The sequence below is a fragment of the Dreissena polymorpha genome, chromosome 1 (assembly GCF_020536995.1).
Source record: "Dreissena polymorpha isolate Duluth1 chromosome 1, UMN_Dpol_1.0, whole genome shotgun sequence".
NCBI lineage: Eukaryota > Metazoa > Mollusca > Bivalvia > Myida > Dreissenidae > Dreissena > Dreissena polymorpha.
Window position 1 is genome coordinate 64,634,293 of NC_068355.1, and position 27,586 is coordinate 64,661,878.

Genomic DNA, 27,586 nt, shown 5'->3' on the forward strand with positions numbered 1-27,586 from the left:
TATTCGTTTACAGAATGAAAGCTAAGGCGAGAACAGCGTATTTACTGTTATTTAATTCAAATGCGCAGACTGATACCATCGTTGACAAAACAGTTATTCCAGACAACAAAACAGCTGGATTTGACATAATTAAGTTCCTGTGGATTGGAACGCAAAATAGTTCGACATTTACGATTATTCGTAGTAGTGCTACAGGCGACAATGCAACTTCTTCGGGTCTGTTCCTTGACTTGTTAAACGCATTTCGATTATTTAAACTTAACTTTAAATACGTAATTGCACCTGGATTTATAACTAACCCTATCTCATTCGCTTTATCAAGTTCAAGTGAAACCGTTCGAAAGGACGGAACTGTATATAGCTGTATTAAGCATTTCAGATTTAAGTGCATGTGTACTGCGGTTTAGCCAGTTTTATCAATATGACATCGGTGTGAATTGGACAAAATACATATGTCAAGCATCACAGAATTTGTCAGCTACATCAACCCTGTTTTCCAATTATATACTACTTTGCTGGACCTTTGAAAGGACAATTGCAGTTACATTTCCATTGGTGTATAAAACGTGGTTTTCATTCAGAAGGGTTATAATTTTGTTAAGTATAGTTTGTTGTCTGTGCTTCTTAATAACGGTCCCAAATTTGAATATACAGCAGCGCGTTCTCCTACTCAGCGCAAGCCAAATACAGTCGTGTGTTATCCCTCGTATTTGTTTTCAGCTTTCTGGGCACCTTTTTCAACGGTTTATCGTGTGATTGTTCCGTTGTTGTTTATTATTGTATGTAACATAATAATTATTCAAAGGTTAACAAAACTTACTCGCTCACGGATTTAGACAACAGCCCAAAACTTCATAAGTTAGCACAATCTCATATTAACCGTTAGACTTATCTCAGTTTGTGTCATATTGTAATTCTTCACATAAATTATCTTGTCTCTTTGATGTACTTGTCCGTGTTTCCGGACCTGAGCAAAAGAGTAGTGTCTTTTTTTTACACTTTGGTGCTTTGGTAGTTGTTTCTGTTCAAAACTGGGGCAATTTTTCGTGTATATTTTAACCGGTAAGAAATATCGTTAGACATTTAAAACCCTTTTCAAGTTTCATGGCAGATGTTCCACGATAACTCGTGGTACGTCGGTAACTCAATCCAGGACGGAAACCACTCGTAACACCGATCAATATCGGGTTACAAGTGTATGAACGATTTAATAAACTTTGTATACAAAAAATATAACAAACAGCACCATCATGTTAACAATATGTTTGAATAACAACAATTCTAATATACATAGATCTGCTAAAAAGAAACCTGTATTCATGATTTCTTGTTCTGAGAAAAATGGGCATTATGCATGTGCGTAACTTGTCGTCCCTGATTAGCCTATGCAGTCCGCACAGTCTAATCAGGGACGATACATTCCGCCTAAAGTGGATTTTTGCTAAGAAGAGACTTCATTTAAACGAAAAATGTCATAAAAGCGGAAAGTGTCGTCCTTGATAAGCCTGTGCGAACTGCACAGGCTAATCTGGGACGACACTTAACGCACATGCATTATGCCCAGTTTTCTCAGAACACGACTGATTAATGTAGTCCTCTCGCTGTTTCATGAAAACGTCTCATGTGTACGTTAATCGTTTTTAAACTGTTTCGAAACAATTAAGATCGTATAGTAATCATTATATTATTATTTCTACTTGCATTCGTAGGAAATGTTCATATTACATTCGGAAGAGGTCCATTTAAACAATATGTAACATTAAACATAACAACATTTTATTAACCACTTTCCTATATTGTTATAAATTGAATAGTGTTATTTTTGTTTGGAGATATTTTTATGATGTTAGGATGGCAGTTTTTGACATAAAGCGTAATAGAGCCATTGGTGTGGATGAACTACCTGGTGAAGTTTTGAAAAATAATTCTGTAATTTCCTTTTTACATAAACTTTATAATAAATGTTTTCAAACTGGTACTTTGCCAAACATATGGAACAAAACTTTTATCAAGCCAAACCTTAATCATAAACTAGAAACCCTATTGACCAAATGTCACACCGTGGTATAGCTATAACAACGGCTTTGTATAAGATTTATTGTTTAGGTCACAATATAGCATAAGATTTCCTATACAAATTCAATGTAAAAGCAATAACTTTAACGAAAAATAAAGTCAAGCTTTTGCGCATAGAGACCCTCATAAGCCATACCTTTTCTCGAAGAGCATTCCAAACCGAATTGATTTAAGCAATGAAAAAAGATAGGTCACGCGGTATGTAAGAAAAAACTCGTCAAGAATCAAAAGTCACTGTTTTACGACCATCTATATACCGGCTTCTATCCAGTTCATGAGGGTTTCCCGCCATCTGTCAAAGTCTTATGTAGTCTCTAATCTTCAGATAAAAGAGTGAATTTCTAGTAAACAACAATGTTCTCCCTACCACATGCACACAGAAATATACTAAAATAAAGTCATGGCAAGTGACCCTACAGAGAACCGTGTCTTCAAATAAATGATGTTCATGTTTTTAGAGAGTATAGCATTGCACTCCAAAAAGATTTAGTATAGTGTAACCTTCATTAGTTAACGAACGGTTGAATTTATTTTGTACAAATAGAGGTATTTTATACGAAGGGCAAAACGGTTTTCGAAGGGGTCGTAGTACTGTTGACCACATTCAGTCGCTTACAAGTATAATTGATAGTCGAAAAAAAAACGCCGTTTATCAACATACTGTGCCTTTATAGATTTCAGAAAGGCGTTCGATTCCATGCGCAATGTGATTATAGATGTTTATAACAGAATGTAATCCATTGAAAAAGCGACAGGCTCGTACATTACATTTCGTACATTACACGATAAAAAGATCATACGTTGAAAAATTAAAAGAAAACCGTTATGTGTGAAATATATTAACCTATGGCCAGGCTTTACATTTGTAATGAAAATGAAGTCCAGTTTTAACAACATGAATGATGGATGCGTGGCGACAATAATTTCCCATTGTTGCTGAGAATAAGTGTAATAGAGAATTACTATTTGTAAAATTGTCAAAACTTGGTTTCCATTGTAAGTTAATAAATGCTGTACAATCTATTTATCAAAATGTTATGTATTCTGTGAAAATTGAATGGCTTTAACACTGATTGGTTTACTGTTAAAACTGGCTTAAAGCAGGGTTGTTCGTTGTCGCCATCATTATTCAATCTATACATAAATGATTTTGCTTTGAAACTGAAGGCTGCTGGTAAAGGAGTGGATATTGATGGCGAAAATGTACCAATTCTCCTTTATGCGGATGATATAGTACTTATTGCCGAGAATGAGCATGACTTACATAATATGTTAAATATTCTTAATACATGGTGCTCTTCAAACAGCATGAATGTAAATCCTGCAAAATCAAATATTGTACACTTTCGTAATCCATCTGTAGAACGTTCAAACTTTGTGTTTAAAATTGGTGACACTCAACTTAACTATGTAACACAAAATAAATATCTTGGTCGTGTGTTAACCGAGCACTTAGATTATTCTATTTCTGCAAGAACTGTTGCTGAATCTGCTAATAGAGCTTTAGGAATGTTGATCGCTAAAACAAAGACATTTGGGGGTATTCCGTATAAAGCTTTTTTAAATTGTACGAGTCAACAGTTGTTCCAGTAATTACATATGCTTCTTCCATAACGGGTTGTCAAAATTTCTCCTGTATAAGTGCAGTGCAGAATAGAGCTGCTCGCTACTTCTTGAATGTTAGGGGAAAATGCCGCTGTTTTAGAAGATGTTGGCTGGAAGCCTATAAACTTACCATTGTTGGAAAAGTGTATTAGCCCGTTGGTATAAATTTTGCTGTATGAGTCATAGTAGATTGAATAGGAAGATATTTGTATGGGCCAATAATGTTGCAAGAAGTACATGTAAAAATTGGAATTTTTAAGTTTGTAAAATGCTTAAAGATTATAACTTGGAAAGGTTTTGTAATATTAATATACCTATACAAAAACATGATATTTATGCTTCCGTACTACCAAAAATATTAGACAGTTCTAAGCAGGAGTGGTTGAATGATGTTAATCGTGAATCTGCTAGAAATGGAAATGGTCGTAACAAACTAAGATTATATAGAACGTTCAAACAAACTTGAAACTTAAGGCTATTGTCGCACTATTTTTAATATGTTATACAGGGGAGCTATTACAAAATTCCGCAGTGGAACTGCGCCAATTGGTATTGAGTTAGGAAGATACAATGGTTGGCCAGTTGAGCAAAGAGTCTGTTTTCATTGTCCAGATACTATTGAAGATGAGACGTATGTGCTGTTACATTGTTCTCTATATGAAACTATTAGGTTTGATTTGTTACAAAAGGCAGAAGAATTAGATGCACATTTTGTAACCTTACCGGTTGCTGATAAAATAGGATTTTTACTATCTAATTTAGACAAAGCTTTTTATAGTATACATGTTTCAACATACTGAACAAAAGAAAACTGGTATTGTACAATAACAATTTGCAGTGTAATAAATGTATTATAGTGTAAATACTTGAAAACCAAAAATTTTACGTAACACATATTTCAGTTTTAAAATCCTACATATATGTTTAGTGCATATATAAAAATTGTTTTAAATACTTGAAAACCCAACAAATTTGATGTTAGACAATATTTTATTTTTAGCTCCACTGGCCAGAGGCCAGCGGGGCTTATGTCATGGTCCTGTGTCCGTCGTGCGCGCGTGCATGCGTGCGTGGGTGCGTTAACTTTTTTGTTAAACATCTTTTTCTCCTTAAGTACTAGTCCAATTCTGATGACATTTCTCAGGAATGTTCCTTGGGTGAACCTCTTTCAATTTTTTTCAAATTATGCTCCTGGGGTCAAATTTGATCCCGTCCCGGGGGTCACAAAATTGAAAATTTGCTTATATAAGGCCTATTTTGTGAAAACTTTCAAAATCTTTTCGTCCATAACCATTGGGCCTAGGGTTATCAAATTGGGTATGTAGAGACATCTAATAGTCCTCTACCAAATTTCTTCAAATTATGCCCCTGGGGTCAAATTTGACCCTGCCCCATGGGTCACACAATTGAACAAATGCTTATATAAAGCCTATTTTGTGCAAACTTTAAAAATCTTCTTGTCGATATCCGTAGGGCGTAGGGCTACCAATTTCGGTATGTAGTGAAATCTAATAGTTCTCTACTTAGTTTGTTCAAATAATGCCCCTGGGGTCAAATATGACCCTGCCCCGGGGGTCACAAAAATGAACATATGCTTAATATATCCGCGGCCCGCGAAATCTCTCCGCATTTTACACTGGTAGATTCTGCCTATGCATTTTTAAAACGAGCGATATAATTGGATGTCGTTTCCCAATCTTCCAATTAAAATCGGTTTCATAAAATGTGTTTGGTATTTCGTATGCAAAAGGCGCCGTTGTGAAGCGAAAATTAAGATTGAAATGACAAATATCAATCGAATTAACGACTGACATCATATAGTTTGAAAGGAATAATGAAATGTGTTTGTCAACGAAAAAGACTACGTTTTATATACACGAAACACATATTTTGTTTAGAAATGTGCACAGTGAATTTATGTCACGGAAACCAGGGTTTCTGTTTGCAAAATGGGACTTCAGTCTACTCGCGAAGTAAGACAATTAAGAGGCGGATCTTTCGAACATGGAAATAGACAAACATGATTTGATTTATATGATAGTGGATCTGTGTATAATCAGATTCATATGCATTTTCTGCTTTATTATGTTTGTCACGCTGTTCAGTTAATTGAAATAGCATTGAACTAAAGATGTGAAATGCAAGATATTGAAAGGTAAACAAATTATATATATTAATTTAACTCAGTTTAATACATCATTAACACAAAAAAACACTCAAGTGTGTTTGTTTATATTTAGTCCATTAACCTTGTTTGTATATAACATTTTATAAAAAAATTGTATTGTTTTGTTTGTTTTCACAAAATGGTTGGTATTATTCTTTTATGTTAACAATCTCAAAATTCTTGTTTTATTATAAGCCCTATTTATCATAAAAAAAATGAATTACATCATTTTATGATTTATAAACAGATTGCAAAAAATATTTGTTCAAGATAAACTTAACAAATAGTTACATTGAAATTAAATGATTTTAATATTCAGTATTTACCTGTCGATCATACCGGAAAGGGAAGTTAGAAAGTATATATAGATAGATAGTAGCAAAAAGTAAGGAGAATCCAACTTAAAAAAGATGTATCTATTAAAAGTATATTTTACCAATGCCATGAATAATCCCCTTGTTTATAACATGACTGCCGCTAAGTCTATTACTAGCAACCTATCAGAGAATAGATCAGATACCTTATTTCAATATATGGCAATCCTAGTATTTTTCAAAAACAAACATGACAGGTAACCAATGTCAGATGGAATAGTAAAGGAAAGTTTGGTCAAGCTAATTTTTTGGCATGATATCTCTTTAAACCTCACGCCATATGCAAGTAGGTAGTGTTGCCATGATCGCAACATCCTGATGAATTATAATTCAATTTTTTGTCTCATAAACATTTACTTTGTTTAACAAACAACCTCTACAAAGTTATAATTCCTACTGCCTTTCGGCACCTCATGAACCTGAAAAACTCGTAACTTTATGTTTCCTCAGGCAAATATCTTCTTAGTACAATAAACAATTTCTTCACCACGTTAACAATCCTGCTACACTCACTAGTGCCTTAAGAATGAAGTAAAGTTCAGGTGGTCTACGTCATTAGGTATTTTGCATTTTGTCATGAACTATATAAGTAACAGAAACTTTGAAACCTACAAACACTTTTTGGAATTTTGGAAAAAGATTCATGATTGAATGAAGGAACTTTCATTAATCTTGTAGAATACGCGTAGATTTGATCTTCAGCATCTAAAAATATGTGAAATAAAAAGAACGACAATATCTTTTGGAGAGAAAAATGTACCTTTGTTATAAGCAAAGGACTTGTGCGACAATTCCCGGACATTTTAGTCTGTTTAGTTAACACCGTAGTAACGTTGTTTTGTAAGATTCAGTCCCTTGTCCTGTGTGCATCCAGCCATGTACTGTGATGGCATACATGTAGTGTCCAGTCAGATATGAAATCACTAAAATTTATATTGGTCAGCACTTAAAACATGTGTTTGAAATGGTGAATTACTGACCGTACTGTCGAATTCGTTTAGACTGTCGCAAGACAAACGTCATTTTATTGTAGGCTTTGTTTTACTGTTAATATTGCGTTCTGCCAAACTGGTGAGTTTGCAATTATTTGAAATTGCATTTTGCTGCATTGTAAATGAAATCCCTTTTTTGAGGAATGAATGTTAGAATCTTAAAAAGTTGTATTAACAGTCTTAACTTAAGACCTCTTGTAATTGTATGTTATGTTTTTGTATATTTTCAATATATATATATGTAACGTAACGATTATTAATAGATGTTTTAATGTTGTACTTGTTTTAATGTTGTAATTGTTTTAAAGTTGTAATAAAATAATTCGAATGTAATCAAATAAGAGTTAATGTAATAAAATAAGAATAAATAAGAGAAGTCCATTTCCAGTGTTATATATAAATAAGTTAATTATAATAATCATATTTCATAAAATAAAAGAAGTCCATGCACATGATTATGTATAAAAAGGTTATTTTGGAAATTATAAATAAATCTTTTATCATAATGTAATGTGATAAATATTTTGGTAAATTACTATTCATAAAGTGAAAATTAATATAATACTTTAGTATAAGAAAATATTATCACAGAACATATACAGCTTTTATTATACAATTAAGATATAGAATATATATTATTAAATTATACACATGAATATTATTATGAAATTTTCTGTAATATAATATAAAATTCATATTTTCATAATTTCTTTTAAAAATTAAATATTTTACAGAAATTATATTATTGTTTCATTTAATTAAGTAGAAAAATAAATAGAATTTATAAAACCATTCATAGACTTTATTTGTAAATCATATTTACGGTACACATAGTAAAATTGGTGAAAAATCGTGTGTTCTATTGTTAAGAAAACATTTGTATTTGATGTCGTCGTCTCGTATTCATTCAGGAGTTTACTTTGTCGAAAGCATTTGTATTTAATGTCGTCGTATTGTATTCATGCAGAAGAATATCTTGTCAAAATCATTTGTATTTTATGTCGTCGTCTCGTATTCATTCAAGAGTTTACTTTGTCGAAAGCATTTGTATTTTATGCCTTCGTATTGTATTCATGCAGAAGAATATCTTGTCAAAATCATTTGTATTTTATGTCGTCTTCTCGTATTCATTCAGGAGTTTACTTTGTCGATAGCATTTGTATTTTATGTCGTCATATTGTATTTATGCAGAAGAATATTTTATACACTTATTTTATACTAACCATATTTCATGTAGATTTTTATACATCATAAAATATATAAAAAATCAAATTAAGTGGGAAGGTTGTGTAACGTAACAATTAGTAATAGATGTTTTAATGTTGTAATTGATTTAATATTGTAATTGTTTAAATAATAATAATGTAATTAAATAATAGGTTATGGAATAAAATATGAGTAAAAAAGAGAAGTCTATTTGCATTGTTATGTAAGTTAATTATAACCATTGCATTTCGTAAATTAACAGAAGTCCATTGTACATGATTATGTATAGATAAGTAATTTTGGAATATATAAATACATCTTTTATCATAATGTGATTTGATAAATATTTTGGTAAATTAATATTTATGAAGTGAAAATTAATATATTACTTTAGTATAAGAAAATATTCTCACAGAACATATACAGCTATTATTACACAATAAAGATATAGAATATATATTATTCAATTATACACATGAATATTATTATTATATGTTCTTTAATATAATATAAAAACACATGTTCTTAATTTCTTATAAAAATAAATGTGTTAAAAAATTTGCATTAAACATGTATATCGCACCATGGACAATTTTAATATCAATATTTCCTTAGCTCGATGATGAAATATAAAATGAATGTACTCGCCATGAGATTATTTTGTTGCATTTCCTTTTAATTAGACCACATGCATGCATATTGCTTGTATAAGCCAATCAAATAGTGATTGAATATGTTAAATTGCCACATGCATGCATATTGCTTGTATAAGCCAATCAAATAGTGATTGAATATGTTAAATTGCAACGCAGTATACGGGTCACACTTCCGTGCCTGTCAATTTACGAGTAAATAAGATGCGTGGCATCATGTAAACTCACAATTGCGGCTAGGTTTTAAAGAAATACTTTAGACTTGTTTTTGTAAACAGAAATTATACTATTGTTGCATTTATTTCAGTAGAAAAATAAAAAAGAGAATTTATAAAACATCCAGAAACTTAGTCTGTCAATCATATTTACGGTACACAAAGTAAAATTGGTGAATAAATATAAATATTGTCAAGATGCATGCTCAACAGGTTAAGAAAATAAGATGATTATAAGATTTTGATATTGAATTTTAGCATGTTTGTCTATTCATTGCCATTGGTCGGCGACCAATGTAGCCGATTCTTTTTCCAATATTTCTTGCCAACTATAATCATGTTGTTGATGAACATAAATAATAAACGTTTAACCAAGTCTCATCTTCGCAAAAGTTTACTTCTACGTTACTTGTATTTAGAGAATGTGTTATTTTAATTAAAATGTTTATATTGTCACGTGGTTCGTAGAGACCACGATAACATAAACGTCAATTTCTGTACGTGTTCATAGTCATTTATTTATGTTGATTTAATTTTTGACACAAACGCTTTCCAATGTCCATGCAATATTCTGAACTACAAGAAACATGCGACGGCCATAACGGCCGAGCGCCGTCCCGCTGCAAAACAAATTGTCGGCCTTCTATCCAGCTGTTTGCGTGATACTGTCCATTTACTTATTTAAAAAGACAAAATAATAAACGATGAAACTTTGTATAATAACGCGTGCAAATTCTGACGGGCCGTGTGCAAAGTCACGTGTCTACCAATTGCAACGTAAATATGGCGTATGCAACGAACACACAACGAATACATGTACATACGGAATTGACCGATTTTGACAAACAAGGTAATCAAGGACTCATGTCCGGTACTTATTGAAGTTTGCAACACGAGACAATGAAATGTTAATCTAGGCATGACTGCCTTTGAAGATTGTGTGATTTGGTTTATTGAGTTGATTTCGATTATTATATTTATTCAATAATGCCCTAAATGTTTGTTACGCTACACAGTTGAACACAATATCTGTACTTGATGTAAGAAACACGAACATCACTATTTCAGCTTACAACAGTACTGTATCCTTCAAAGGTATTTCGTGCTTTTAACTCATGTTGCGTGTTGCAATGCAGAAAAAAACGTTACTGTCTACATCATAATTCAGAAAATAGTTTCATTTGTGTTTGAGTCTTAGTTTTATTTATCATTTTTCAATGACATATACCTGCATAAAGCATTTATTTCAAGCGTCATAATTGAATGGATCTAATAATTCGTAGAAGTGAGGTAACAAAATAACCGTAACTGTTTACTTCCGTATTCACAGGTAATTAACATTTGGTGAATGTTCATATTTGAATGACATAAACTTCCGACCTTAAGTGGATTTCATTCTTTATAATTGTGAGGTAATCGTTGATTGTGAAAATATCATAGCTTGGTCTGAACTGTTCTCAAAATCTTCCAAAGGCATTTACCAAATAAACAACTCATTCAGGATAGAAATATTTCAATGAAAGCTCATACATAGATACAAGCTAACTGATAATGAAAACATTGTCTATCTACATAGTTGCTGGTAGGTGGCAATGAACCATAAGTAGAAACCCCTTTTCGCTTTAAAAAAGTAGGAATGATTGCATGGAGTTGACATTATTTTAATACATAGATATGTTATATCGGGACTTCTCTTGTGATCTAAAATGGAATGGATCTGAAAGTGACCGCACCCGATGAAATGTTCGTTCCCCAAATGAACCTGTTCTAGCCGATTTTTATTTTCAATGACAACCTTCAACATGCTTTTACTTGGGCGCCGTTTCATTCCTGTGACATTATTGTAGGTTGTCTCTGATGTAGAAAACTTCTATAGTTATGTACATTAATATAGCTAATTGCGACAAATAATGAAGGGCAGTTATCTCAAATAATAAACTCAACTTAAGTTAACGTCTGAAATACAAAATCGTAAAATAATGAACACGCCCCTTCATTGTGGAGTACATAGCAGTGTAGTCATGTAGCCATTTGCGTATGATGATACAAAGTATAACTTAACGCGGAAATATCACGGCGCGAAACAAAAAACACATACGTACGGAAAAACTGTGTGCGTTTCTAGCTAATACGCTGTACTTCATTGGACCATTTCAGAAAATATTGTCTCATATGACTTGTGCTCTTCTAGTTCCCCAATTCTGTCCTTTTCTCCTTTAGGTTTTCAAGAGACAACTAAGACATTAAGTAAATATCATATACTCGTGCTCATCAACAAAAACGTCAACTAAAAGGTAATTTTCACCGTCCAACAGTTCAGACCCAATACGTCTAGAAACGGAAAAAGAAATTATTTTTAGTAGATTTAACCAATCATATTTTTATTTATTTTTATGTGGAAAAAAGCAGCATAATAATTATCAATCCATTTTCATGATGATTGACATTTTAGTTTGCAGAAACAACTATTGTATGTGCAGATTGTTCGTGACGGATACTTCATGAAATGTATAAAAACCTATGGACGTTATTATAGTACGATTAAAACATCTATTGAAGGCATCTGATAGGGTTAAAAGTTAAAGATTGTCTTGCGTTAACATCAAGCACAATGCGTCGGAACATCTAGGGTGCATATTTAACGTCAGTATCACACAAAAACCAAACATCTGGGGTGCATATTCAAAATCAGTATCACCAAAAACCGAACATCTAGGGTGCATATTCAACATCAATATCACCAAAAAACGAACATCAAGGGTGCATATTCAACATCAGTATCACCAAAAACCGGTATCAAGCTTTTTTTTTAACGAATGGGTCTGTTATTTCTCGGCAATTTAGCAATGAGTTCTTTATCTAAACATATGAACAATGTCTTGACTCTACACTGTACAAGGTAATTAAAACTAGTCTTTACAGGTTTCACAGTGTATTAGTTCTTACAAAAACTGATGTAGAAAGCGTGATATTCTGTTACGACTTATCCATCAATAATATTTATAACAACCCTTTGATTGTTTTCATATAAAATTTATACAAAGGGTTTGAGAATAATGTGATCCGTAAACAAATCCGGGGCTTCAAGAATCATCTTATCTCAATTTATAAATAATTGTTGAGATTTAAGACTATTTAACCGGTGTTCATAGGCATATATTATTTTTCATATATTGTTAATAGCTTTATATTGCCCATTTGTATTTCCGTTGGTGTGGTGTTTATAACTATGATTGCATATATTATTTAACATTTTTTAACTTATTTTTTTGAAACCTACTGTTCAGATTAAAAAATATTTCCCGTGTTTACAAATTTGTCTTTAAGTGCCTACAGTGTTGCTCAATAGCTCGCTGTCGACTCAGGTAGTATTTAAAAGTACCCAGGGTACTCTTAAGTACACTACGGTGTACCCCGTATACGGACTATACACTAAATGGCCCCCGGGCATACTCCAGGGTATTTTTATGTAGTACCTGAATCGACAATGACAAATCGAGCCACACTTTTAGGTGTTTTTCGTCATAATTTCATTATCAAAATTTGGACCTATTATGTCTTGTATTGGTGCATGATATAAGTCTAACAAAAGAACAGATTTTACTTCATAATCACTCGTGTTAATTTATTTTATTTCACTACTTTTATTTGTTTTAGACTCTTGTGCTCTGATTTTGCGTTAGATTTAAAATATGGCGAGTACAGTTGATAACTAAATTAAATGGCTAAGGTCTACTGTTCGATTATCATTTCATGGGATGTAGCAGTGGACTGATTATTATTAACTTAAGAAGTTGATGGAAAAGTTTATTCTGATTTTTATCACAATGCTAAGCTATTGCATGTGTAAATATATCGCAGAGGAAGTGTTCCAGGTGCAAGGCTCGAACCATCGTCGGATACCCACGGCTGCTGATTACGCTCCGCTCATACATCAGGAATGGAGAGTAACGTAATGAATAGACCGGGGGTGTCCGACGATGGGCTCGAACCCATTACGCAAAAACGCTAGGGCACGTAAATTGCTATAATAATGACAATTTTCAAAATTTCACGACAAACCTTTGTTTGTTAGGGTTTGTGACGACAGAGACCAAAGTTCCGCTGAATAATTTGGTGTTTTCAGCTGGTTAACTTTCCCATACACTGGAAAGTAATGAAGGCAAGTTAATTATTAATTTATTATACGTCACCTTTCTTAACAAAACTGTGTGAGAATGTTGTGAGTTGTCATTGTTCTGTTTTATTGTGATGTCCATTTTCAGTGTCCAGTGATTAAGTTCATTGTGAGAATGTTGTGAGTAGTCATTGTTCTGATTTATTGTGATGTCCATTTTCAGTGTCCAGTGATAAAGTTCATTGACCGTGTTGAGTTTTAATCATCTGCTATATTGCGCAAGTTTTGTTTTTTCATTTTAGGATTTAAATGATATTTTTACGTCTTTAAATATTATGGCATTGAACTGTTACTATTAAAATATATTGAAATTATTTTTAGCTCACCTGAGCACAACGTGCTCATGGTGAGCTTTTGGGATCACTTTTTGTCCGTCGTCGACATTTTACCTTGTTAACACTATAGGGGCCACATTTTTGTCTGATCTTCATGAAACTTGGTCCAAAGATTTGTCCCAATGATATCTTGGTTGAGTTCGAAACTGAATCACCTGGTCAAAAACTAGGTCACTACGTCAAATTAAAGAAAACGCTTGTTTACACTCTAGAAGTCAAATGTTTTGTGAAATCTTCATGAAACTTGGTTATAACATATGTATTCATGTTTTATTTCAGCCGAGTTCGAAAATGGTTTCGCTTGGTTGAAAAACATGGCAAAACTTAGAGGGGCCGCCCAACAGATTTTAGCATGAATTAAAGCATGTCATTAAATGCTTTAATTGGTTCATTTAAACATATAACCTAAAAATATCCAGTAAAAAAACAAGAATACAATTTAAAAAAGTAAACCTCAACAGGGCTTGAACCACTGATCCCTGGAGTCAAAAGTCTCTCGCCTAGACCACTCGACAATCCATGCCCATGCTAAGTGCGGATTATTTTTTACCTATAGACAATCCCAGAAATCGATTACTCCCGGATAACCGCCCCCATCTTGGTCTCTGGTTTGTATAGGTCCATGAACAATATAACGAAGTGACTCGAATTTATTAAATATATTTGAAGAATTAGATGGTTTCAGTTATAGATACAATTATAATATAGCAGTTCGTATTTTTTAAATAAATATTTTTATCTGGTCCATCTGCATTGCTTAAGAGTAAAAAAACCAGAGACGAAGATCTACGACCTTGATAAAACTCAGCATGAATTAGCCCTTTATTGTCATTTGACATGTTATTAGAAGGTGACACATGGTATCTTATCTTAATAACAGCATCTACACATGTGCAGACATATGGTGTCACAGACATACCAATTAACACTTTTTATCCACCATTGGGACATCGTCTCCCACTGAATGCTTTCGTTCCTCAATCGCAGATGGTGTTCCTTTTACAATTAATTAAATTGACAATCCGTAATTACCGAAGAAAATCATCAGTGCGTTCGTGTTTTAATAGTTTATTTTAGATCTTAACTGTATAGTGAACATTTAAGAAAAAAATTAATACGTTGAGGGAATGTAGCGAACATTATTAGGAATCTTTAAGTTTACGTATGACTACATATGTGTCACGTTGAGCATTGTTATGGTAAAATTAGATTGTATTAAGAAATTAAGTAAAGCAAGCAAACAATTCAGTAAATATTTAGAATGTACAAGAGCTTTAATGTTCATAATTCATTATAGCGGAATGTGACCGGATAGACATTATTTCAACATACTAAGTCAGGATTCCACGAGATGCCCTCAACCCTGCAACTCTGAAGTGAGGCATTTTATACTTCTTATAACAAACAAAATATCATACTTCTCAAAAAGGCTTTTATAAAATTGACCACGAACTCTAGATGAGTCAATAATAGTTCCGTGCATCGACCTTAACATAAGTGATAATACTTTTACTTTAACTTTAATCAACCATACAGATATATTTAATAACTGGTATAAGTACTTTTTAAAAGTTAATAAATATCAAACATCGAAACAAACAAAACAAAACGCAGCAAATATAGTAAGATTAATGTATTATATTTTTATAGCATATATACTCAAAACAATAACAAATAATTTTCAATTATGTTCTGTTAAATGAAATATATTGCTTTTACAAATATTAAATCTATACATTTTAAACTACTTTACAGCATTGATAAATATCTGTTTAGAAAAAAAGCAATTCACACAAATGTTCTTGACCAACTCTATCAAATAAATAGGAAACTAAATACAGGCAATTTGACACGATGAGGCTTCTTTTTGCAAACTTATTTTTTTTAATTGTATTAACTATGATCATGTTTTATAACATTATCAGCTCACAACACTTTTGCATATACAGAGATTGCATAGGAATTATTCATGTCAGCATAAGCTTATCTCTGGCTAGAGTTTCTACATGTGAACAACACTATAATTGATGTGGAAAGTGTCGTCTCTGAATGGCCTGTGAAAGGTACAATTATCAAGGATGTTACCATTTTTCTCTATGCAGTTTCATACATTATCTATTAAAGAGTGTATTTGTTCTGTCAACTTATTCCTTGAAGTATGAAGTAATTTATGAAATTGATGTTGGTTGACCTTGAAGGAGTTACCTTGATTTTGAGACAGCAAAACTGACGTCTGCTCATCATAAAAGGGTAAGGGATGTATGAGGCAGAAATTAAAACAGACGGCTCAAATCTTAGTGCTTGAGCAGGCATGACTGATGCATGGCTGTTGTCAATCGTCAAAATGCGTTTAATATTTTAAGCAAATTAAAATAAAAATCCCTCATAGGGTAGTGAAGTATACGGAGAAGGCAATCATGTGTTACAGACCAACTGATGGACTGGCAGACTGATGAAGTGAAGTATATGAAGAAGGCAATCATGTGTTACAGACCAACTGATGGACTGGCAGACTGATGAAGTGAAGTATACGGAGAAGGCAATCATGTGTTACAGACCAACTGATGGACTGGCAGACTGATCAAGTGAAAAACTGCTGAAGGGTGTTCCTATAATATCCCCTATTGTTTTCTTACAGGGACTTAAACATTTAACATAAAAGTAACCAATAAACATTAAATATAAAAGTAACCAATAATTATGTCTTGTAATTTCTACATAAATTTATATTCAACTGACTAAAATATACCAACATCATCCAGGTCAACAACAAGTCACAATACACTTTTTTCCTCCCATGTGTTTTGGTCAAACACTTCAAAGCCTTGCAAGCCAGGATTTTGGGTCCTTCTGAAAATGTACAGTTAGTGTAGAAATGAGATGCCTTTTTATGTGCCATTATACCAAATGATGATGCTTGCAATAAACAAAAATACAGAGAGGGAACATCAATTATTTTGTGTACGGTACATGTATTTCACGCATTATAATTTATAAACACCGCATAATGGGTGCCACGCTTGGCTACAGGTGCAGTTTTGAATAAATGAAAGCTTGTCAGAATTTTTTTTTAAAGGTCACAGTGACCTTGATCTTTGACCCAGTGACCCAAAAATGGGTGTGGTGTGTAGAACTCATCAAGGTGCATCTACATATTTAGTTTCAAAGTTGTAAGTGGAAGCAATTTGATTTTAGAGCCAATGTTCAAAACCTTAACAAAATGTTAAGGTTTAGCACGACGCGGACGTCAGACGGCACGACGAGCTGGCTATGACAATACCGAAAACTCCAAGCTAAAAATTGCATGATTATGAGCAAATTATAATAGGATCAATATATCTTAACAAAATGATTGAGCATAATATCATCAGTTTCAAAGCCTTATAAAATAAACCCTAACTTTTACTAACACCCATGAAACTTTCAATATGAATATATGCAGATTGTAAATAGACATGACTTTTACAATACGTCATAAATTGGCTTACTTAATTTCATCTTTTGAAATGGTTTTGCCAGCCTGGAACATTTCTGCTACTTGGGAAACTAAAGGGTCAAAGTTCAAACTAGCCGCTGCCACAACATCATTGCCCCTGTAAATATATTCACATTGGTGTTATGCTATGTAAAAGCACAATAATCTCAAATCAGAGGATCAATCATTAAGTTTTCAGTTTGAAATCATCCCAATAAACTTTGTCTTGAATTATTTTACTTTAGCAGTGCATTTATTTGTACTATTTGTGGCTGTAATGTCAAGTATATGTCAGTACTATTTGTGGCTGTAATGTCAAGTATATGTCAGTACTATTTGTGGCTGTAATGTCAAGTATATGTAAGTACTATTTGTGGCTGTAATGTCAAGTATATGTCAGCTTCACTCAAGGCTAATCAGGGACTACACTATATGCCTATAAAGGTTTTTCCTTAAGATGAGACACACTTCAAAGGAAAAATACCATAACAAAGGAAAGAGTCGTCCCTGACTAGCCTGTGCTGGTTCACAGGCTAAACTAGGTTGACACTTAACACGCATATGATAAGCCCAGTTATCCCAGAGAGTTCTCATATACAATAAGACAATGGAGCGCCATCATAATTAAACCATCAGAACTATAAGACAATGGAGCGCCATCATAATTAAACCATCAGAACTCAAACTTCTTATTTTTTGGTCAATAAATGATTAAACACTTTCCCTCATAAGAAGCGAAGTGAAAATGGCTTTTGCAAACTGAATAAAACCAGAACAGTCTGCAAGTAACTTGCAGTCTGTTCAGGTTTTATGCTGTTTGCTGCTCATCAGTAACTAAGGGTTGGGAATGAAGCCTTTAAAATTTGAATTTAGTATTAAGAAAGGTATTTAATTAAATGTAACTTTCTAAAGGACTACACATGCATCAAAATGCGTATCTAAGTGGTAAAGGGTTAAATATAAACTTATTACTTGTTTGTTCAACATACTTTGTATAGAATGCAGCAAACTTGTAGTCCTCCAGATCACCATGCACAATAACATCATCATAGCCAGGTCCATAACCTAATGGAGAAATATTTGGAAATAAAATCTCGTATTATCCCATCTATTCTTTTCTATAAAACACCTCGCAAAAACTATGTGAAAAAATACCAGGATTAAAAAAACCCAACCTAAACAGACTGATTCGGAAGAACAATAATATCATTTTTAGTAATTAATATTTATTATACAATGGCAGAATGCACATCAACACTGATTTTTACAAAAGTTCAGATAACAGCACAATTAAAAATAATAGTTTGTTCGTTAAATAAAGAAAGATGGACACATTGTATAACATAAATTGATTACCTGTGTATCGTACAGACTTGCCATACATAACGGTCCAGAAGAATGGAACACTACGGATAGGGGTGGGTCTGCCTAAAATACTTAGAGCAGCAGTACGTCCTGAAATAATGACAGATTCAAAAGAATTAATAAACTAAGAACTTGGTGCGCTTTGAACAAGTTTGTGTTCTTTTGCACACCATCTGATCATAAACAAATAACATATTGCAGTAAAACAAGAGCTTTGTCACAGACAAGAAAACAGTCCCATACCACATTTATGTTGTCACAGACAAGACAACAGTCCCATACTGTGTTTATGTTGTCACAGACAAGACAATAGCCCCATACCACTTGTATGTTGTCACTGGACAAGACAAAAGTTCCATACCACTTTTATGTTGTTATAAACAAGACAACAGTCCCATACCATGTTTATGTTGTCACAGACAAGAGAACAGTCTCATACTGGGTTTATGTTGTCACAGACAAGAGAACAGTCTCATACTGGGTTTATGTTGTCACAGACAAGAGAACAGTCTCATACTGGGTTTATGTTGTCACAGACAAGAGAACAGTCTCATACTGGGTTTATGTTGTCACAGACAAGAGAACAGTCTCATACTGGGTTTATGTTGTCACAGACAAGAGAACAGTCTCATACTGGGTTTATGTTGTCACAGACAAGACATTGATCCCATGGTGCAGTCTTTATGTTGACACAGACAACACAACAGTCCAATACCACATTTATGTTGTCCCAGACAACACAACAGTCCAATACCACATTTATGTTGTCCCAGACAACACAACAGTCCAATACCACATTTATGTTGTCCCAGACAACACAACAGTCCAATACCACATTTATGTTGTCCCAGACAACACAACAGTCCAATACCACATTTATGTTGTCCCAGACAACACAACAGTCCAATACCACATTTATGTTGTCCCAGACAACACAACAGTCCAATACCACATTTATGTTGTCACAGACAACACAACAGTCCAATACCACATTTATGTTGTCCCAGACAACACAACAGTCCAATACCACATTTATGTTGTCCCAGACAAGACAACAGTCCCATACTGAGTTTATGTTGTCGCAGACAAGACAACAGTCTCATACCGCATATATGTTGTCACAGACAAGACAACAGTCCCATACCGCATTTATGTTGTCACAGAAAAGAAAACAGTCCCATACCACGTTTATGTTGTCACAGACAAGACAACAGTCACATACCACCTTTATTTTGTCACAGACAAGACCACAGTCCCATACCATGTTTATGTTGTCACAGACAAGACAACAGTCCCATACCATGTTTATATTGTTACAGACAAGACAACAGTCCCATACCACATTTATGTTGTCACAGACAAGACAACAGACCCATACCTCCTTTATGTTGGCACAGACATGACAACAGACCCATACCTCCTTTATGTTGGCACAGACAAGACAACAGTTTCATACCTCCTTTATGTTGGCACAGACATGACAACAGACCCATATCTCCTTTATGTTGGCACAGACAAGACAACAGACCCATACCTCCTTTATGTTGGCACAGACAAGACAACAGACCCATATCTCCTTTATGTTGGCACAGACATGACAACAGACCCATACCTCCTTTATGTTGGCACAGACAAGACAACAGACCCATACCTCCTTTATGTTGGCACAGACATGACAACAGACCCATACCTCCTTTATGTTGGCACAGACAAGACAACAGTTTCATACCTCCTTTATGTTGGCACAGACATGACAACAGACCCATACCTCCTTTATGTTGGCACAGACAAGACAACAGTCCCATACCACCTTTATTTTGTCACAGACATGACAACATCATAGTAAGGACAGGATTTATATATGCTTTATTTACATAGCTTAAGGAGCTTTAACTCATGGCAGGATGCAGCTTTCATTTTTTATTTTTTCTTAAACCATGGCAACTTCAATTTGAGTCGGACGAAAAACAACTGAAATAACGTGCAAACCACGAAGTAAATAAATCGTTTAAAAAGAAGAGATACCAGAACAATGATAAAGGCTGTACCATGAGCGTGTGCCATCTGCCAATGCTGCACATTGACGTTTCTATCTCCAGCACTGAAGAGTGGAAACTCCACAATATCTCCTGCTGCATAGACGTCTGCAACGCTGGTAGCCATAGTCTGAACAGAAACCACGATATATACATGGCGTTCTTATTGAACATAAAAAAAACTCAATAAAAAAGTTCTTGATATGATTGCAATTCCTACAGTCCAACGACAAGAGATTATAGTAATAGTATGGATTTTTTTTGCTTTTTCAGCTTGTATTAACTTGAGTAGTATTCCTAAATTCAGAGACAGGAATCTCTGTTAAGGACTTTATCAATTCTATAGGTATAACCTGCTACCTGGATGCCATACACATGTATAATAAACTATTGTTTTAAGTATTACAAGTGAATAGTTTCTATTTTTATACCTCTTCATTTTTCATTCAAATAAAAGATGCCACTGGCTATGGCTAACATGTCCCGCACTTACCTCGTCTACTGGCACAAAGCCTCGGTCAGTCATTTTGATTCCTGAATCCTTTAGAAAACTAGTAGCTGGTACCACTCCTGCAGAATTAGATACAATGCTCTTAAAGAACTTTATCTTAATAACGAATAGTGCATAAAACTATGTGTATTGTATTTTGTGAAGGAAGCTATCATTTGTTTGGCTTCAACAGACAAAAGCACGTAATAGGGCTTGTACCGGTTTCATTTCCCAATTGAGCTAATACTGGTACTTTTCCCAATCAAGCTGGTACCAATTCCTTTCCCAATAGGGCTCATATCTGTTACTTTCTCCAATAGGGCTAGTACCGGTTTCTGTTCCCTATTGGGCTTATACTGGTACTTTTCCCAATTGGGCTGGCACCAGTTACTTTTTGAAATAGGGCTGCATGTACCGGTCACTTTTCCAATAGAACAGGTACGTTGACTTTTCCCCATTGGCCTGGTACTGGAACTTTTTCCAATTGGGCTGGAATCATTACTTTTCCCAATAGGGCTCTTACCTGTTACTTTTCCCATAAAGGTTGATACCGGTACTATTACCAATTTTGGCTGGTAGGTTACCTTTCCCAACTCTTTTTTAAGGAAGACTGGCACTGGTCACTTTTCCCTATTGGGCTGGTACTAGTAACTTTTCCCAATTGGGCTGGTACCTTTTACTTTTCCCCATTGGGCTGGTTCCTGTATTTTACTTCATTGGGCTGGTACCAATTTCACTTTTTCCAATAGGCCTGGTACCAGTTAGTTTTCCCAATAGGGCTGGTACCATTTCCTTTCACCTGATACCGGTAATTTTCCCCATTGGGATGGTTCAATCTACATGTCCCAATAGGGCTGGTTCTGCTTACCATAATAACTCTTAGTTTTCCGACGCTTACAAATAATAAAACATTTTCGTGGCTTAAATGTATGAGTGTCTTAAAATTTAGTGGCACGCATGATATGTTTGTTTGTCAATTATTATATTTAAAAAATCCAATTAATGAATGTGCAATACTTTTATTGTGTTGAACTCTCCTTTCTCCATTTTGAATAAAATAAAACTTCATGTATTTGCAATCTCTTATCTGAAACGGAATATAACAAGGACTGTTTGTAAAACATGCATGATTCCCATATGGGCTGTCAGTTGTAGTGACAGCCATTGTGTGAATACGTTTTTTGTCACTGTGACCTTGACTTTTGACCTTGTGACCTAAAAATCGATAGGGGTCATCTGCCAGTCATGATCAATGTACCTATGAAGTTTCATGATCCTAGGTGTAAGCTTTCTTGAGTTATCATCTGAAAACCATTTTACTGTGTCAAGTCACCTTGACCTTTGACCTAGTGACCTGAAAATCTGAAGGGGTTATCTGCCTAGGCGTAAGCGTTCTTGAGTTATCATCCAGAAACCATTTAGTGTGTCAAGTCACCTTTACCTTTGAACTAGTGACCTGAAAATCTATAGGGGTCATCTGCGAGTCATTATCAATGTACCTTTGAAGTTTCATGATCCTAGGCGTAAGCGTTCTTTAGTTATCATCCGGAAGCCATTTTACTGGTTCGAGTCACTGTGACCTTGACATTTAACCAAGTGACCTGAAAATCAATAGGGGTCATCTGCGAGTCATGATCCATGTACCTATGAAGTTTCATGATCCTAGGCGTAAGCGTTCCTGAGTTATCATCCGGTAACCATTTTTCTGTGTCGAGTCACCGTGACCTTGACCTTTGACCTAGTGACCTGAAAATCAATGGGGGTCATCTGCAATTTATGATCAATGTACCCATGAAGTTTCATGATCCTTGGGGTAAGCATTCCTGAGTTATCATCCGGAAACCATTTTACTGGTTCGAGTCACCGTGACCTTGATCTTTAACCTAGTGACCTGAAAATCGATAGGGTGTCATCTGCGAGTCATGATCCATGTAAATATGAAGTTTCATGATCCTAGGCGTAAGCGTTCCTGAGTTATCATCCGGAAATCATTTTTCTGTGTCGAGTCATTGTGACCTTGACCTTTGACCTAGTGACCTAAAAATCAATAGGGGTCATCTGCCATTCATGATCAATGTACCCATGAAGTTTCATGATCCTAGGCATAAGCGTTCTTGAGTTATCATCTGGAAACCATTTTACTGGTTCTAGTCACCGTGACCTTGACCTTTGACCTAGTGACCTGAAAATCGATAGGGGTCATCTGCGAGTCATGATCAATGTACCTATGAAATTTCATGATCCTAGGCGTAAGCGTTCTTGAGTAATAATCCGGAAACCATTCGGTGGACGGACCGACGAACGGATCAACGGACGGACGAATCAACGGACGGACGAATCAACGGACGGATGGACTGACGGACGGATCAACAGACAGATCAACGGACTGACGGACAGACCGACTGACATGTGCAAAACAATATACCCCCTCTTCTTCGAAAGGGGGCATAAAAATGTAATTTAACAAGATGTGTTTATGAAACACTATTTCCCCACATATATTTGACCTTTGACCTTGACCTTTTACCACTCTAAATGTGCATCTCCATAAGATACACATGCATGCCTAATATCATGTTGCTATCTTCAATACATGTATTGCAAAAGTTATGGCCAATGTTAAAGTTTGATGCAAACAAACCAACAAAGCAACATACAGGGCAAAAACTGTCCCCCAGTTAAACAATACTGCTTCCTTAATACAATATCATTTCAAATGCTGTGGGCGAAACCATTGTTTATTACTGGTTTTCATGGAAATCTACCCAATAACACAATTCTAATGATCCATGGCCCTCAAGGCATTATTGCCAGGTTCTATGACATAAATCCGGATTTAAAACTCCATGATCGAAGATTCGCAGATAAGCAAAAGCACGGCAGAAATCTAGAAAAATGGCACTGTAAAATAAACTGTTAGAAAAATTGGAGTCATTAATCATAAATGAAAACCAGAATGTCTGAAAATGTATAAGGTATTTCTGAAAATATAGTAAAAAAAAATAAGTATTTTGGCTAAAATCAGGGGGCTTCCTAAAAATTAGAGTGTCCTAAAACTTAGAGTAATTACAGTACTTTTCCATATTGGGCCAATATAAGTACTTTTTCCAATTGGGCTGGTACCAGCTACTTTTCCCAAGAGAGCTGATACTTGTTACTTTCCCAATAGGGATAGTACCGGTTACTTTTTCTACTTGGGCTGATACTGGTATTTTTCCTAATTGGGCTTGTACCAGTTATTTTTTTGGATAGGGCTTTAACTGGTTACTTTCCCTAATTGGGATGATACTGGTACATTTCCTGATTGGGCAGGTACCATTTACCTTTCCCAATTGGGCTGGTACCAGTTACTTTTCCAAATAGGGCTGGTACCAATTACTTTTTCCAAATGAGCAGGTACCAGTTTCTTTTCCAAATCGGGCTGGTACTGGTTACATCAATAGAGCTGGTACCAATGACTTTTTCCAATTGGGCTCTAACCAGTTACTTTTCCCAATTGGGCTGGTACCAATTACTTTTTCCAATTGGGCTGGAGCCTGGAACCATTACTTTTTCCAATAGGGCTGGTACCAGTTACTTTTCTCAATTGAGCTGGTACCAGTTACTTTTTCCAATCAGGCTGGTACTGGTTACTTTAATAGGGATGGTAACAAATACTTTTCCCAATTGGGCTGGTACCAGTTACTTTTTGCAATCAGGCTGGTAACAGTTATTTTACCCAATCAGGCTGGTATGGTTTACTTTTCCAAATTGGGCTGGAACGGTTTACTTTTCTCGATAAGGCTGGTACTAGTTACTTTTCCCAATTGGGCTGGTACTAGTTACTTTTCCCAATAGGGCAAAACAAATTGGCTGCTCACCTACTCCCAGGATGGCCAGGTCAGCTGGCAGTCTCACCCCTGTTGTGAGCACAGCTTCCTTTAGCTTGCCTGCCTCTCCAATAAACTCCTTGATTCCTGCCTCAAAATGAAACTTCACACCATTCTCTTCATGCATCTGTCAAACCAGCAAGGGAATTTCATTATAAGCAATGTACAATAATGTATATTAGTTGGGCTCTTAGAAAGCGGGGCTTAATGCATTTGCTAGAATGGATTTTAAAGCAGATATAGTTGTGAGGACTGCACAGGCTGATATGGAATGACACTTTACACACATGCATCAAGACCAGTTTTCCCAGAGCCAGTCTCAAGTTATAATATATCATGATCATAATATATGATGGGAAAAATTACATTATAAAATATGTCCAAAGTTTGCTTCTGAGAAAAGTTAATTGATATAGTACATTTTGATGTATATTTATGTATACAATACATATTTCATTTTTAGATATGAAGAAGATCTATCTTAAAATAGTATTTTTTTATTCTGCATACATGTAAATACATTCATGTTTCAGTTAGAATATACATGTATATCATTAAATTGTTATCTAACAATACCAATTGTTCATTTATCAAACAATAACTTGAAAATTCAAACACAATACATAATATCAGACTGTAATAATAAAAGACTATACTGAATAGAATTCTGCCGTTTGAAGAAAGTAAACAAAACATCAAGAAAGATTTATCAACTGAAACAGGGTTAACCCTTTTCCCACTCAGAGGCAAAGTGTAAATGGCTATGTGCAAACACTATAAAACCAGAATAGCCTGCGAGTAACTCACAGTTTGTTCAGGTTTTATGCTATTTGCTGCTCATCAGTATCTTAGGGTTAGAAACAAAGCCTTTATAAATTGAATCTAGTAAGAATGGTCTTTAAATAAATTAAAGTTTCTAAGGGACTACAAATTTTAACAATACATCAAAATACGTATCTAAGTGGTAAAGGGTTAAGGAAGCGTGAACATGCAAAAGGATTAATTAGCTTAACATGCATAATAGTCAAAGATTGTGCCTGAATATGCAAGGACCTAATTTTACAAATTTAACTACTTCTAAGTTACATTGAAACCTATGACAAGTATATTTGATTTATGTAATCAATAAAACAGCCATTGTTAAATGTCAAGTTATTTAGAGGAATGAATCAGAATTGTGCTCTAACAGCTTTGCTCAAAAGGAAACTGTGAAAATAACAATAAAATGAAATTTGCGAAATAAAAAACAACACAACTCAAGGTCCAGGAAATGTAGGATTGTTTATGTTCTTACAGCCTCAATTCAGTGAAAACATTTGTAACCATGATTACCTTAGTGAAAATACGACCAACCCGGTCGCCAAATACATGTTCCAGAGGAACTTGACCCCGACATACAACTTGAATACTTGCTGCCTTTCCTGACATATAGGACGCAACTTCCAGGCCTATGATTAAAACATAAACATTCCTTATTAATTAAAGATCGAGATAGGTCTAAATATGCGATAAATTATGCAAAGCAGCTGATCTATGTTTTATTTTCCCTTTTGTCATGAAGAATTGCGGGACATAATGCAGGGCAAATCTAGATATCAAGCATTTTAGACCACCACCTTTGAGGGCTGGATGCTGGACTTTCTTTCAATTACTTGATATAACTTGGGCATTTTTTAGAAATGCTCTCATGCTCTGTGTTAAATTCCAAGATTATACCTCCTAAAGAACTGAAAAATTCTATGTAACTAAATGGGCAAGTATTAAGATATTTATTTTAATGATCTACTTTTTGCCTGCATAATTGGTTCACTAACATCATCAAGTACTTTTGATTTCAAGTAAATGTTTCATTTAGGTGTTGAGGAATGTGACATAAAGCATCTAATTATGTTAAAACAAATTTTTTAAATAAAATTCATTTTAATTATTAAATACTTACCTGTTATCGTATGCTTATACTTTCCAAGGGGAAATAACTCATCCGGAATTTTAACTGGGAATCCGCCACCTCAATACCGTAATATGGGCCAGGTTAAACATAGTGCAATGCAACCTAGCCAAAAATCGGTAACCAACCCTCAATATTTTTTCAATATATTTACAAAAATATTAATCGAATAGCGGGGTGGGAGGTGGAACTTACCGATAACAGGTAAGTATTTAATAATTAAAATGAATTTTATTTAAAAAATTTGTTTTAATGTCATAAATACTGACCTGTTATCGTATGCTGATTTTGCAGCTGCGGTGGGAAGGTTCGTATATATTTTCCCAACACAGTAGAACCCATAAACAGGGTTATCAGCTAATGATATCAAGTAATATTCGTTAAAACGGTATTAATTATGACTTCTCGGACAGAGTAATATGTGTATGTCGTAAAGAAGACACTACCGTTAGTGAAACCACAACAAGCCCAAACGTATACAAATTGTATTGTTGGCACTTCAGAAAACGAAGATAAAAAGATGACAAGGTGGTCGGATTCCTCCAGTAAACAGCTTAGAGCACGTCAAAAAGTGGGGTGTGATTAATATATGCCCACAAAACA

The 27,586-nt window shown here is 34.4% G+C and overlaps 1 protein-coding gene across 7 annotated transcripts in view; it reads right to left on the reverse strand.

Annotated features, from left to right (window-relative positions):
* Nucleotides 1-15,418: 15,418 nt before the first annotated feature.
* The window catches only part of LOC127832535 (apoptosis-inducing factor 3-like), an 82,446-nt gene continuing 70,278 nt past the window's right edge, over nucleotides 15,419-27,586 (reverse strand). For 6 of the 7 annotated variants that reach the window (XM_052358061.1, XM_052358049.1, XM_052358078.1 and 3 more), the window contains 7 exons: nucleotides 25,027-25,162; nucleotides 21,170-21,246; nucleotides 20,689-20,806; nucleotides 18,632-18,730; nucleotides 18,265-18,340; nucleotides 17,288-17,393; nucleotides 15,419-16,650 (listed from right to left, as the gene is read on the reverse strand). In XM_052358061.1, the coding sequence (XP_052214021.1) occupies nucleotides 16,618-16,650; nucleotides 17,288-17,393; nucleotides 18,265-18,340; nucleotides 18,632-18,730; nucleotides 20,689-20,806; nucleotides 21,170-21,246; nucleotides 25,027-25,162 (645 nt within the window). In that variant the 3' untranslated portion in view covers nucleotides 15,419-16,617. Of the gene's footprint in view, nucleotides 16,651-17,287; nucleotides 17,394-18,264; nucleotides 18,341-18,631; nucleotides 18,731-20,688; nucleotides 20,807-21,169; nucleotides 21,247-25,026; nucleotides 25,163-26,367; nucleotides 26,484-27,586 lie in introns of all 7 variants that reach the window. The other variant, XM_052358054.1, reaches the window with a different exon arrangement.